General features: G+C 45.7%; 1 protein-coding gene across 10 annotated transcripts in view; it reads left to right on the top strand.

Annotated features, from left to right (window-relative positions):
* gapvd1 (GTPase activating protein and VPS9 domains 1) overlaps positions 1–13,125 on the top strand; it is a 40,383-nt gene extending 27,258 nt beyond the window's left edge. For 2 of the 10 annotated variants that reach the window (XM_083644144.1, XM_083644143.1), the window contains exons 13-27: positions 847–981; positions 1,774–1,893; positions 2,264–2,341; positions 3,742–4,088; positions 4,237–4,324; positions 6,342–6,428; positions 6,540–6,680; positions 6,789–6,915; positions 7,094–7,206; positions 7,661–7,820; positions 8,438–8,625; positions 9,516–9,729; positions 10,495–10,567; positions 10,690–10,887; positions 11,238–13,125. In XM_083644144.1, coding sequence (XP_083500270.1) covers positions 847–981; positions 1,774–1,893; positions 2,264–2,341; positions 3,742–4,088; positions 4,237–4,324; positions 6,342–6,428; positions 6,540–6,680; positions 6,789–6,915; positions 7,094–7,206; positions 7,661–7,820; positions 8,438–8,625; positions 9,516–9,729; positions 10,495–10,567; positions 10,690–10,887; positions 11,238–11,378 — 2,210 coding nt within the window. In that variant the 3' untranslated portion in view covers positions 11,379–13,125. Of the gene's footprint in view, positions 1–846; positions 982–1,773; positions 1,900–2,263; positions 2,342–3,741; positions 4,089–4,236; positions 4,325–6,341; positions 6,429–6,539; positions 6,681–6,788; positions 6,916–7,093; positions 7,207–7,660; positions 7,821–8,437; positions 8,626–9,515; positions 9,730–10,494; positions 10,568–10,689; positions 10,888–11,237 lie in introns of all 10 variants that reach the window. The other 8 variants (XM_083644142.1, XM_083644139.1, XM_083644147.1 and 5 more) reach the window with 7 other exon arrangements.
* The last annotated feature ends 1,101 nt before the right edge of the window (positions 13,126–14,226 follow it).

Here is a 14,226-nt window from a genome sequence, read left to right as displayed (position 1 = left end):
AAAACTGCACTCTGAAGAGCACTTCACCACCACATTATTACTAACGAGCATGCAAATGAGTGCTGCTGTTAGTACGGAGCCTCCGGGTTCGACCCAACAGCTCCGCTGGGTAGCCAAGGAATTGGCCGCACTCGCTTTTATGGTTTGCTTTGGCAGTTATAAGACATGATAATGTATGCTTTGTTTGATTTCGTGCATATGTGCTTCTTTTGGATACCCAGTAATCTTCTCGTAGAGGGTGGCCATCATCCGTAGCAAACTGCCCGGAGTACAGTGGATTATGTATTTCTCGGAGATGGGGACTTGCGACTTGGACTCGAGCCGCACAGTCACTTGAGACTCGTCCTCAAAAGACTTGAGTCGACTCGGACTCGAGATTTGGGACTCGTGAACAATCTTTATATTTCTTTGATTTTTGTGTGTGTGCAATTAACATTAAGGAAATGTCTACTAATAATTATGTCAACTAATCAATGCTGATACTGTATTCTAGATAATGATTGAGGATAATACAGTACATGCTTTGAATTCCTTAGTTCTAGTTATGCAGCATTCTAAGCAGACCAGATGGCATCCAGCAGATGATAGAATGCTCATCCATAAGAGAGACCTGAGACTTGACTTGGACTTGCCCCTCAAAGACTTGAGACTTGACTTGGAATTTGGAAAAAAAAAGAAAGAATTGTGAGCATCTCTGTTTCCTATATAAACAATACCTTGTCTTTCCTAAAGAGGGGGCTGTGTGTGTGTGTGTGTGTGTGTGTGTGTGTGTGTGTGTGTGTGTGTGTGTGTGTGTGTGTGTGTGTGTGTGTGTGTGTGTGTGTGTGTGTGTGTGTGTGTTTGCAGAGGCCCCGGACCTGAAGCAGGAGGAGCGGCTGCAGGAGCTTGAGAGCTGCTCGGGGGTGGGCAGCACCTCGGACGACACCGAGGTCAGAGAGGTCAGCTCGCGGCCCAGCACCCCCGGCCTCAGTGTTGTCTCAGGTAGAAAGCTGCAGTACCTACATGTACACAGTCTCTCTCCCCGTCTCTCACCTGGGATGACAAGTTGTTTATCAGCTCTGTTTTGTTTCAGTGTTTCCCTCCCCTATTGTCTTTTGTAAATGAGAAAATGTAAATGGCAATTAGTTCAACATAATTGTTAATTGACCTGCGTGATTAAGTCAAACGAATGAAACTGCCTCTCTTTGGTTCCGTGCAGAGCAGTCCTATTGCTTGGGAGTGCTTGTTAGCAGGGTAGCGGGGTCAGGGCGAGCTCTTCTCTAGGACACGGGGGTTAATGCCGGGTGTCGTTGCCGTGGGCTCAGGTGGACAGGCTGTGTTGACATGCATGAAGTAGTATCCCAGATTAAGAAGCCAGCGGTGACGCCCACGGCTCGGCTCACAGGAAAACGTCCCGGGAGACCCAGCCGATGGATAGTCCGTGTCCCGATGATCGCTCTTTTCCGTGTCTTCCCCCTGACCCATGGGAGCTTACGCTACCAATTTAGAGGTCCCAGCGGGTTCTGTTCTGTTCTGTTCTGAGAGACACTATACTGCATATACCCTAGGAAAAAAAACACAGATCCTCTGCTGTTTCACTCTGAGCCATCATAAAAGCCTGGAGAACAACAGAGAACACGCAGCTTTTCTGTTTTGGACTTCTTCCAAGCTGAAGCATCTCACTGTAGAGGTGATATTGAGTTGCCTGAATGTCAACACAAACATGTTTGTGTGTGTGTGTGTGTGTGTGTGTGTGTGTGTGCGTGTGCGTGTGCGTGTGTGCGTGTGCCGCAGGTATCAGCGCCACCTCCGAAGACATCCCCAACAAGATCGAGGACCTGCGGTCAGAGTGCAGCTCAGACTTTGGAGGGAAGGACTCTGTGACCAGTCCAGATGGGGAGGAGGCAGGCCACGGTAGGGGTGTGTCACCTGCGCACCAGGCTAGCGAAGCCATCACTCCACTCACCGTCTACCTGGTCAAAACAGCAGCAGCCAGAGCTATAAATCCCTGTCACTCCCACAGCTGCCACCAACACCTGACTAAATCACTAGTTTACTTGCTCACTGTACTGGACAGTTGTAATGGTTTACGTCCGAGTTGTATCTGAAGGTTAAAGATTCTTGGTGAGAGTCGGGAGTTTGTCATAAAACAATGCAAGTTAGTGAAACCAGGCTGTTCTCTTTTTTAACATTACATTGTAAACTCTTTTTTTTTTATGTGAATTTGCCAATAGCTGATGAATGAAATGCTGATAATTCTCTCATTTCTTATGTATTGTTATAGGAGCACACCATCTGACATCTCCGTCCTCGCAGACCGACTCCTTACTGGCCATGTTCGATCCCCTCTCCTCTGGCGAAGGTGATTTGCACTCCCAGAATGCCCAGGAGCCAATCAGAATGCTCTGGAGTTAATCAGAATGCTCGGGAGCCAGTCAGAATGCTCCGGAGTTAATCCGAATGCTCAGGAGCCAATCGGAATGCTCTGGAGTTAATCGGAATGCTCAGGAGCCAATCAGAATGCTCTGGAGTTAATCGGAATGCTCAGGAGCCAATCAGAATGCTCTGGAGTTAATCCGAATGCTCAGGAGCCAATCAGAGCTAGAAATGAGTGTCATCAAGCCCCGGCCGTAATGTGGCGGGCTCACAGAACAGCTTGAGCTCTGAGAAATGAAGCAAACAGAGCGTGTGCGCCCCCTCACCCAACTCTTACCCCAATTACCAGACGCAACATTAGTACAAGCGAAATGCGTAGGAACGTCATTTCACTTGGCCCCTTTAGCATCCTGTGTTTGTCCTTTCCATTCTTTGTTCCTTCCTCCCGTGGCTTTTGTAAACGTGGAGTGTAGCTGCAGTGGAGATGGCGTGAGAGAAGAACGGTGGTGGCGGCGGTGTGTGTGTCTGTGGCAAGGTGAAGAGATGACAGGTTGAGAGACCTCACCCCAGGCTCTTTGGCACTGTCCCCTCGTCCCCACTGTGCTCATGGCACGAGGTTGCCATTGGAAGCTTTTCAGGAGAGTGTGTCTACCCTTGGAACAGGTGGCCTACCTACACCTAGGGCTTATCTCCCACTAACAGCTCTCTCTAGTGCTCGCCCCCACTTCCTCTGTGTTCTTCTGTTTTTTTATATTGTCTATCAACTATTCTCTCACTCCCCCATTTATAAAGGGCCGAGATGCAAGTGGCACAGAAAAACACTCACCCCTTACTAAAGTACAGTTTAGTTACACATGAATGAGTAGTATGTTTGTCAAACTGTCTCAACCAGAGGTTTTCAAAGTGGGAGGCGGGCCTCCCCCAGGGGGGCTCCAAGCAGTTTCAGGGGAGGCTCAGTGAATGGAAGTGAAACAAAATAATGCCATTAGTTATCAAAAGGAGATCACACATATAGCCTGAATGTGTGTGATTTGGTTAAAGAGAGAGTTCGGTGAAAGTTTTGTGAAATGTTTCCCCCACTTTCCCAGAGAGAGAAACAAATAAATGCCTTCGGACCATTTTTATGTATTTGGTGTAGTCTGAAGTACGTCGAACAGCAATATCAAACTATCAATATATCAATATCTTTTTGCGCAAGATATAGTGTGTATGTTGAACATTTGAATTTCTTTTCAGTGGTCTGGTGAATGACTACTCAAAGGATGAAACCTACTGAAAGTGCACGGGGATATCAAAACATTGTGCCGTGGGTCACTGTCCAAATTAATTTGTCAAAATTTCATTCAAGAATTCAACCCTGCATTTCTATTTTTCTTTTTGCCTCAGGCTCTTCCACTGGAACCATAGTGAGGCCTAAAGTGCATTACGCCAGGCCCCCTCACCCTCCCCCTGACCCTCCCATCCCTGAAGCCTGTGCCCTGGGGCAGGAACCCCGCCACTCTCTCTTCACACCCCACTGCTTGGCCCAGGCTGAGCTGGAGCACACCAAGCAGCGCCACTCCTTCCCCGACAGGCTGGTCCGTAGCCGCAGCTCTGACATCGTGTGCCCCGGCCGCCGGCCCACCAGCGACCCCGGCCTCAACCGCCGGACAGCGGTGGAAGAGCGCGACCCTGCCGGAGCGTTCGCCTTAGGGCCGTCCTCCTCCCCCAGCAGGGACTCGCTGAAAGGAGAGGTAACGAACGGACTGTTTTTTTTGCAAATGCTGCTTTAAAACTGCTTCAAAGTTAACGAAATGTTTTGTTTCGCCGCCAATTGTTAACTTGTAGTGTGCAATAAGCTAAATGCTAATCTAAGTGTAACTTGCTAACGTCCATCCAAAGGCTGAGGAGAGGAAAGACAGCGACGATGAGAAATCTGATCGCAACAGACCATGGTGGAAGAAACGTTTTGTGTCAGCCATTCCCAAAGGTAAGAAAAACCGATCAATGGTTCATTTTAACCATATGTCCCCCTTTTCAATGTGGAGAAATAAACTTTTGTGGATTTTAGAACTGATCTGTGTTTGATTGTATTGTTACTATTCTGGATGTTGTTGTTTTTTGTTCCTCGAAAAAAAAGTTCTCTTAATCACACGTGACAGGAAATATCACACTTTAATGAGCGGAGTGAAAACGATACATAATGCGAGAATAGAGAATGATGATCCATGTTCTCCACTCCATCGCTGATGTTCCAGTTGGAAAATGATGTTTCTTCTTGTGGCTGAAAGTTCCTCCGGAGACGTGTCGTCCGCTCCCCTTTTCTCTCTCACGTCTCGCTAGCCGCAGATTTATTTAGACTTTTCAAAGTTAATCAGTCATCGGAGGGACTTTAGCCGTGTAGCTAGCGTGGCTGTAGCCCTCCCAGCAGTGCTGTCAGCCGGCGGCTAATGGTCATTAGATAGACCTCCCTGTCATCAGTGCTGATAGATGACACGTCTCTTGTTGCAGTTCAACTCTACGACCATCTCTCACACATCTGTCTGGAAAATAATGAGCTAGTGCGCACACACGAGATGACTGCTTATTACTCTTTGAGATAATGACGGTCCTCAAGTAAACATTAAACTGGTATTCATAAAATGGAGATCCTGTGTGCAACACGGTAAAGGGGGAGAGCCCTGAAGAAGTGTCCGCGCGCGGATACGCCCTGGGTAAAAACCCACGAAAAAACTTAAAATATACGTCCGTTAATTCACAGGCCGGGGCTCGGGGTCAAAATGAACTAAACGCGGGTAGGTAGGTAGTGGGTGAGAACAACGTAGGAGCCATGTATGTTTTTTGTGTTACTCTCACACCAAATTCACAGTAATTTATGGTAATCTGGAGCATGGCGTACGTCCAGGTGTGTGTGTGCGCGCATCGGTCAGTGGCTCTGGCGTCAGTCAGCTGGTCTGAGGCAGGCAGAGTTTCTGTTGACTGTACGTTTTACACTTTGTTTAGAGATAACCGGGCCGACATTGTCTCAAGTATGCATACCGCCATTGTGTGATGCTTACGGACTGCTCAAAACAAACATTCAAAACGGAGCCGTATTGCACGTCACGTGGCGGGGGTCCGGGGGTCTTGAAAATCAGCGCCGCGCAGGACTCTGCCCCCCGAAGCCTAAACCACCCGCCTCCCGCCATGTCCAGTCCATTGTGTTTGTTGTCCTGCTGCTCTGCATGGACAGCTGTCCCCGCAGAGTGGCAGCCCCTGTGTGAAAGGCCTACCCTGTCTGTTGTGTCCCTCACAGTGCTGTATTGGACGGCAGAGAGTGAAGTCCCAGGTAACGCCTCCATGCTGTCCTCATTGAGCTAGCCTTTAGTGGCCGGAGCCAGTGGCTGCCCTGCCGTGCTGCTTTGTAGACGTGGGCCTTTGTGATCAATAGAGCTGTGATGTGACATGGTGCAGCCTGAGTCCACATCCCCACGCTCCTCATCCATGCATTTGTTTTGTTGGCCGCCATTTTTCTTTTTATTACACTACCATTCTACTATATGGAGAACACAGAATATCAATGTAGATACTCCCTCCCCGTCCCTTATTTCCTGCTTAGGGATGAACCAAATCCTAGTCCTGTCCTAAAAAAAACCAGTGTCCTTCTAGTTTGTCCTGTTAGCACCTTGGTGTTCATAGGATAAGCATCACTTAGCCGATTTACATCTAGGCCTTGAATTTTAATTATAATGGGTTACTGTGGGTCTTTGTGATATTCTGTTACCAGCCAACGTTTCTATTTACCATTTCAGCATGTATTTGCTTTCTTTGCAGTACAGTATTGAACCAGTATGATGCGATGCAATGCATCCGTCTTTGAGATTGTTTAGTCTCTGTAAAACCCATGAAAAGGTACCAGACTTTTATCAAAATGCATTTTTTTTGATGGGCTTGCCAAGAGGTGAGTCACGCTCAGCCTCATCCATCGACCGCCAACATGGCATCACTCTCCCCGGCTCTCATTACAGCCCTCTCCTCCACAGCTCCAATAGCAGCGTTTCGGAAAAGGGACAAGCAGGAGAAAGACGACATGGTCCCTGAGCGTGTTCCACAAGGTCTGTCCTGATTTATTGTCATTACACTCCCGATCGTCCGGGGACCAAATGAGGACACGTGCACCATGTTGGGGTTTAATACAAATCAAGGGGGTCCTGTGTGTGTGTCAGTAGGCTTGTCAGATGACCCACTGCCCAGACAGAGCTCTCAGGCCCAGGCAGCTGAAGACATCCTGGACAAGTACAGGAACATCAAGAGGATCAGCCCCAGCGATGGAGCTGCTGTCGGAGCCGCCTACGACGCCACAGGAGGTCAGGGTTTTCCCGGTGGACACCCAAGCAAACACATTTATGCACACGTGCAGAAATTAATTCATTCATACATGCTTGATTTGATTTGTGTTTTGTGTATGTTGACAGATCTGTGTGTCGAGGAGAGTGTGCACGACTCTCCCAGAGACGATACTCTGCAGAACATGGCCACCGACGACATGCCAGACTCGGCCAGCCAAACGGCACAGCAGCAGGACTCCAAGTTCTCTTTCAGGTCAGACATTCACAATCCCGCCGAAAATGACAAAGCCAAGTACTCAATAATATCTTGGACCACCTATCAAAAGTTAAATGTCAACTTGAATATCTTGGTGTAGCACATCTTCATCTCACAAATAATTTTGATTGAAATTATTTTTTCCCCTTTTTTTTTTTTTTTTTTTTTTTTTCAGTGATGCCAAGAAGAAGTTGAGATTGGCCTTGTGTTCTGCGGACTCTGTGGCATTGCCCATCATGGCTCCTGCCACCACACGGAATGGGCTACCTGACCACACAGACCCTGAAGGTAGTGTCAGCGCTCTTACATTGCTAGCTATCGCTGAAAAGAGAATTTCCATATGTGATCAATGAAGTATCACGTATTAGACCATCATACAAACAAAAATGTATAATTGTATAACGTCATTCATGCACTGATTGTTATTGGCCAAACATTTTTTTACCAGAAAATCCTACAGTAAGAATTTTGATGCTACACCTCAGTCACTTGCCTTTTTGTTGCAGCAGTTCTGCAGGGTCTCTCCTTCAGGTCCTGAGGCAGGACAATCGCAGGCTGAATAGAGAGTGACATCCTTTGAAATGGTTAACAGCGAAGCCATAAGACTACATCTTTGTGGCCATCAGTCACATTCTGGTGTGGAGGCGACAGGCTGATCCGATTACAGCAACCAGCCTCTCCTTTGTGAGCGGCAGGCAGTGTGTCTGTCTAACGCTGTCTCCCTGCTGTCCCCGCTTCCCAGACAATGAGATCGTCTGCTTCCTGAAGGTCCAGCTAGCGGAGGCCATCAACCTGCAGGATAAGAACCAGATGGCCCAGATCCAGGAGACCACGCGCTGCGTCGGCCGCTTCGACCCGCGCACCTGCAGGAAGCTGCTGGCCGCCATCGCAGAGGATTACAGGTAGCCGTGGGGGTCTGAAGAGAACACGTGAGCTCACTTACTGTAGAAGACTGCATGGCTCTGCGATGATGTTCTCTGGTCATTGTGCAGTGCATAATGTTGTTTTGGACAGCTGCAGAGATGTGGCCAGTCAGGGTGTAACGCTTCACAAAATGCAAGGTTCGCTTCATTACGACACAGTGATGTCATGGTTCGGTACGTTTTCAATACAGCAAAAAAGTATAAATTCCAGATAAATCTCCTTGAATTTTTAATTAATTTGTATTTATTTTACTTTTTTATTGTGCGATAGCAATCACAGGTGTATTATTGCATCTCTATTATTTATTTTATTTTCACAGTCTAGTTATTATTTTTATTTCAATTTACGACAATGGTTTTTAACACCTTACATCTTTTTCGTCTCAGCTTTAGTTTACCATGATATCCTTGTAGAAGACTTGCACTTTTCAGCAGTGAAAGATGAGTTCGGTTTGCAATGCGTATTGAACCTAAAAAAGCCTTTTACCCAAATGGTTCGGTATGAATACAAGTAGTTACAGCCCTTGTAGCCAGCAAATACAATGGTAATAATAAAATACTAATCTGTGAATTTGTGTGTATGTGTTTCCTTTCAGAAAGCGGGCACCATACATAGCCTATCTGACCAGGTGTCGTCAGGGCCTACAGACATCACAGGCCCATCTGGAGAGGCTCCTGCAGAGGGTGCTGAGGGACAAGGAGGTGGCTAACCGCTACTTCACCACCGTTTGTGTTCGGCTCCTTCTGGAACACATGGAGGCCAAGATGCTCGACTTCATTAAGGGTAGCTCCACTTGTTCAGTTCTATTGAAAGTATGCTCTGCTACTTGGTCGTCTTGAATTGAGTGCTCTTCAGTTGGTCCTTGCAGCTCACATGCTTTTCCATCATCAACTTTTTCTGACATGTTTTGTATAGTATACATTATGCTTTTTATTTTTCACTCCACAAATCGAATGAGAAAACCGACTTGCAACCATACAAGATATGCAGATCACAATATAAAAGCAGTCCATCCCCAAACAGTTGATGCTTAATTAAGAGAAAGTAAGACAAGGACATAGTAATTAATCCTGTATCACATCAGTGATAAGTAGGGTTTTTTCTGATTTTGTACAGCATTCCTTTCAAAACAGTGCCTAATAATCTAGGACAGTCGTGTCCAATCGTCAAGCGTATGCAGGGCTTCATTATAACGTTAACGAGCAGATTTCACTGATTAGCACACCTTCAGCCAGAAAAGAGGAACTAATTAGTGAAATCAACTCATGTAATAAACCTGAGGCTGCTTTTCAAGTTGAACATCAAAAATCCATTCAGGTTTTTCAACAACTTTTCCTCCGTACTCCTCAAGCCTAATGTACACCAGAAGCGTTACGGCTCCGTGCGGATCCGGTAACATTGCCGGAGCGGACTCTCGCCCATGTTAATAAATGGCCAATACATGCGGTACGGGAGAAATACACACCTGTTCTATTTTTGTCGGATTCCGCATGCGTCTGACAGATTACATGAGTGTGGGTCTGTTCGCGAGCCGTACCGCATCTGTTCCGGGAGCTGGCGGATATTAGCCTTCAGTGTCATCACAACCCTTAACAACCTTTAGTTCTTCTAGAAGTGATGGTGTGTGTCCTGTGCTGCCCGTTGACTACGTTGTTCCTCTGCTTCGCCTTCAGCGTTCCAGGGGTGCACGGCGTCTGATGACAAGACGGCAGCAGTGGAGGATTTTCTGCGCTACTTGTACGGCGCCATGGCTCGTGACGCCATCTGGCAGTACGCGAGCGAGGACCAGCTGCAGGACGCCCAGATGGCCATCGAGCGCAGCGTTATGAACCGCATCTTCAAACTGGCCTTCTACCCCAACCAGGACGGGGATATTCTCAGAGACCAGTGAGTAGCTGGGATGGCCACAGCGTGACACAACACTGCTTCTGGTGGCGGTCCAGTTTTCTGTGCAGCGTTTCGTAAAGCTCTAAACAGCTGGGAGTCGTGTCGTCGCCACACCGCCGCACAAAGCGCCAAAGTCAGTCAGAACAACACACTTCACGCCTTTATTACATCAGGGCGCCATGAAATGCTGTCATGGTGTGGTTAGAATCTCTTCTTTATTGAACTGTATCTAATTGCTCAAAGGAAGTTGTATCATTGTGAAAGTTTAAATCAAATGACACGTCACATCTTATCACATGAATCACAACTTGGCCGCAATTTTTCACAAATCTCCCATAATCCTTGTCATATGCAAATGAGTTTGAATGATGTCACACACCGGGAGAGCGTACTTCTGGACTCTTCATATGAGTTTGCATGGACTGCTGTGATATAGTGATGGATGAAGATATACTCTATTTAACTGCATTTTTTATGGTTGTAAATCAACACATACTCCTACAATTTATAATAGATCATTGTTATTTGTATACTACTATAAGCTATGTTTGCTGATGTTAACTAGCCAGACAAGTAGCCTAGCATCACTGTATTCCCCATAGAAGAGATGAAGCCAGATGATCAACTGGAGAGCCAGCGAGCAAGGTCACATTAAGATAAACCGATTATTAATTAGTTCTATATGTCATTGCAGCAAAGGCACTGTGGGACTGGACAGAATCTGTACTGTTATTGTCATATGCTGATTTGTTTTTCTCTTTGCAGACTTTTCCACGAACATATCCAACGACTCACAAAAGTTGTGACGGCCAATCACAAAGCTCTTCAAATCCCAGAGGTATCTTACCTGGTGGCATTATTACATATTATGCGCATTTGGAGAGAAGGAAGAGCTGTCCAGGTAGCTTCACCAAGTATTTTAGATGTAGTTGAGTGTTGTGGCTTCTTCTATGGTTGCAGGTTTACCTGAAGGAGGCTCCCTGGCCCTCTGCACAGTCTGAGATCAGGACCATCAATGCCTACAAGACGCCACGAGACAAAGTCCAGTGCGTCCTGCGCATGTGTTCCACCATCATGAACCTCCTGAGTCTGGCCAATGAAGACTCCGTCCCCGGAGCCGATGACTTTGTCCCCGTGCTCGTCTTTGTCCTCATAAGGGTGAGGCCCTGCCGCTATTCTTACCAACATTCCTCCACATTATGTTGACCGTAAACTCATTACTGGACTATTTTTAAACCAATTGTTCACTTTCCAAGGTTTTGTACCTTTTTAGTATTGATCATGCATTGACTTCTTGATGACTTGAAGGTTGAGAATAATCATCATTTCGAATCAGTTGCCCAAAGTAATTGAATTGTGATCGTGGCCTACCATAAACACCGCTGTCTGATATACTGCGCGGACGTATTTGACATATTTACATATTTATGCTCGTAATGTGTATGGCATTGCGCGAGGTTCTTTCGGCGGCTTAATGTGGGCCCATCCCCACTTCTCCTCCCCTCCAGGCAAACCCGCCCTGCCTGCTGTCCACCGTTCAGTACATCAATAATTTCTACGCCAGCCGGCTGAGTGGGGAGGAGTGCTATTGGTGGATGCAGTTCACCGCGGCGGTGGAATTCATTAAGACCATCGACGATCGCAAGTGAAGCAGAACAGCCACCTGTATGGGCAGACTGCGGGGGAAGGAGCCGGGAGACTGGGAGACTTCCCAACCAACTGCTCCCTCTGCACAGCTCACAAAACCTGGCCCTCTGCCTGCTCTCTATTTGTATAGCTTGTACATAGCCAGAGATGTTGAAAGATTACAAAGTATATATGATTACTGTATGTATGTGGACAAATCCAGGTTTTAGCCATGGCAGAAGAAGGAAAAAAAAGGCCTTGGGGAGAATTGGCAACATTGGATTTGGATTTTTCCTTATCTCTGTCTCTTCATTAATGTTGAGGTTTTCGGGGTCTGTATTTGGAATTTTATATCTTAGGTTATCACTATAACATTAAATGGAGACAAAAGATAATCTGATGAAAAGGGACCATGTTTCCTTGGTGTGATCACTGATCTTTTTTTTTTTTCTTTTTTTTTCTGGAATGAGATTTCCAAGTGAGAGGGAAGGGCTTCCAAGTTAAATGATGCGATTTAATGTTCATTAAATGCATTGTAACCCGGGGATTTACAGTGCGTGATGGTTACTGACGGGAGTTGGTGACTCATATACACTGCGATCAATTCATAATAAGCATGCCACTCATAATGTTGGCACGTCAAACAGCGGGGGCAGATTTGTCTTTTTCTTGAAATGTTCCGTCATTCACCTCATCCTATTCCCAAACGTGTTTGTTAGTAACAATTTGGACATAAGGGCCCACATATTTATATGAAATAAAATGTATTTATTTCTTTAATTCTATTTAATGCTTTGTTTATCTTCTAAAGAAAAAAGAAAATGCATATCGTGCCCTTTTAAGATGTCTTGAGGCAAGTGATGATGTAATGAACTTGCTAGAAAGGCTTCACCATGGAAGGCACTTTAGCAATGAGTAGCCCACAGGTGGAGGTTAGGGGCGATTGCCTCCAGTTAAGATACAGGGTCATCGCTAAGCAACTCGAGCACAGTTGGAGTGTTTTTGCAAATATTGAAAATAGTGCCTTTAAAGAGGTGGGGCGCTCTGTACAGGTAGTTATATTTTTCTTTATTTTTTTTTTGGTGAGTTTTCCATTGCTGTTTTTTTTTTAACCCAGCGTAGGCATTATCCACCCCCCCACCCTACTCCAATGGGCCAGCCCACGTCTCACTGAGAAACCGTCATGGCCGCCACATTACTGATTGTCATATAGCTCAGTCCCTTTAATGCACTTGCATACTGGGTTTGAACAATATCCTCTTTGATCCTACCTCACAGTTGAAACCAATGAGCCTGGTATCTCACACAGTAACTGTCTTACATTGGTTCACAACAGAGTACTGGATCCCATTTGCACTGGTCAAAAAGGTTTGCCGTCGGTTCTTGGATTCAACACCTTTTCATAGTAATATAATCGGGGGGTGGGGGAGGGGGGCATGTTAGAAAAGGTTGAATATTGAACTGCTGTGATGCTTGTTGTGGTCAATTCATCCTGGAGTAACACAAGCCTTCGTGAACAAAGACATTTTAGGGTTAGTTTTGATCTTACTGAGCTATATCAGTATGGGCAGACTAGTGAACTATTGGAATAGCTCTCTACCTCCTCATCAGTTCAAGAAAGGGACTCCTGTTTAATGTGCACTTATATTTCTTTACTTTTTCCAATTTGGCGCGTGCTGTGATATCCCAGTGTCATAGTATCCCTCCAGTTATAGTACACAAGCATGTCTGTAATTATTCAGAATTACTAAAACTCTTTTTCTCTTGAAATCCTCTGCTTCTTCTTTTTTCGCCACATGTATTATAGTTTTAATAATCCATAAAAATGGATAAATGACATGACAGCACAATGCACAGTAGGGGGGGGTGGGGGAAGAGCAAATAATCAACACTATTGACTTGTTACGGACTCTGCGTATGTATGCTGAAGCGGTCGGTGTAGTTGTACATGAGTGAGGTTTGTCTAGACTAGAGAGAGTGCCTCTTGCATGATGTCATTGAATGGTCTGTACATTCTCAATCATGATGAAGAGTACAATAGGATTAGTATCTGCCACAGGCCAGTAATTGACACTGTAAGAGGATGCCATGCTTCAGTGTCCGTGATCCTTGCATATCAGAGGCTCACTGATTTGTTTTGCACAAAGCAAATGTCTTTTTCCTAAACATTTGACACGGAGCAGTTAAATTTTGACATGTTTTGACCTGCGGCCTTTGCAGTGGCAGCCACACTCATCTGACGAACATTATATTGTAATTGCGATAGGTATTTGGGTAGTGAAGCTTAAGGACTGTTACTCTCTGTCTATTCAAAATTATGAATATTCACATTTACAAAGCAACGTGGCAATGGCAAAACGTTTTTCTTCTATCCTTCAATGAAATATATGCAGCTGGTTTGTGGAGGTGCATTATGTATGTGCTAGTATACAGTAGGCCTATAGCCTACTCCCCTGCAGAGTCTGTGTAATCAATTTGAAGCGAAAACCATGCACTGGAAAATCAAGTTGCAGGTTGCATCTATACTAATTATGTTTCTGTGGTGTCACTTTAATTAGAAATGCATACAGACCAAATCTGATGAAATTATTTGGACCTGGCTTGTGTTTCAAATGCTTCCTGAGATAACTGCCATTAATAATGACCTGAGTGAGGCACTGTCCATTGCACTGGATTATTCGCAGGCTACACAGGAGATAAACACTTGGGAGAGGTCGAGGTCAGCTACACGTGACAGTGATAGCAACTGTAATTTAGCATTGATTGTATGCAAACCATGGGGCAGATGTTTAACCCATTGATACCTGATGCAGAATTTGTGTGTGTATCCCTTTAAGACCGGTCTTAAAGGGATACGCACACAAATGAGGG

The sequence above is a fragment of the Poromitra crassiceps genome (genome assembly GCF_964638095.1).
Source record: "Poromitra crassiceps genome assembly, chromosome: 10".
Classification (NCBI taxonomy): domain Eukaryota; kingdom Metazoa; phylum Chordata; class Actinopteri; order Beryciformes; family Melamphaidae; genus Poromitra; species Poromitra crassiceps.
Note: the sequence above shows the minus strand (reverse complement) of the source record. Positions and strands in the feature narration are given on the sequence as shown.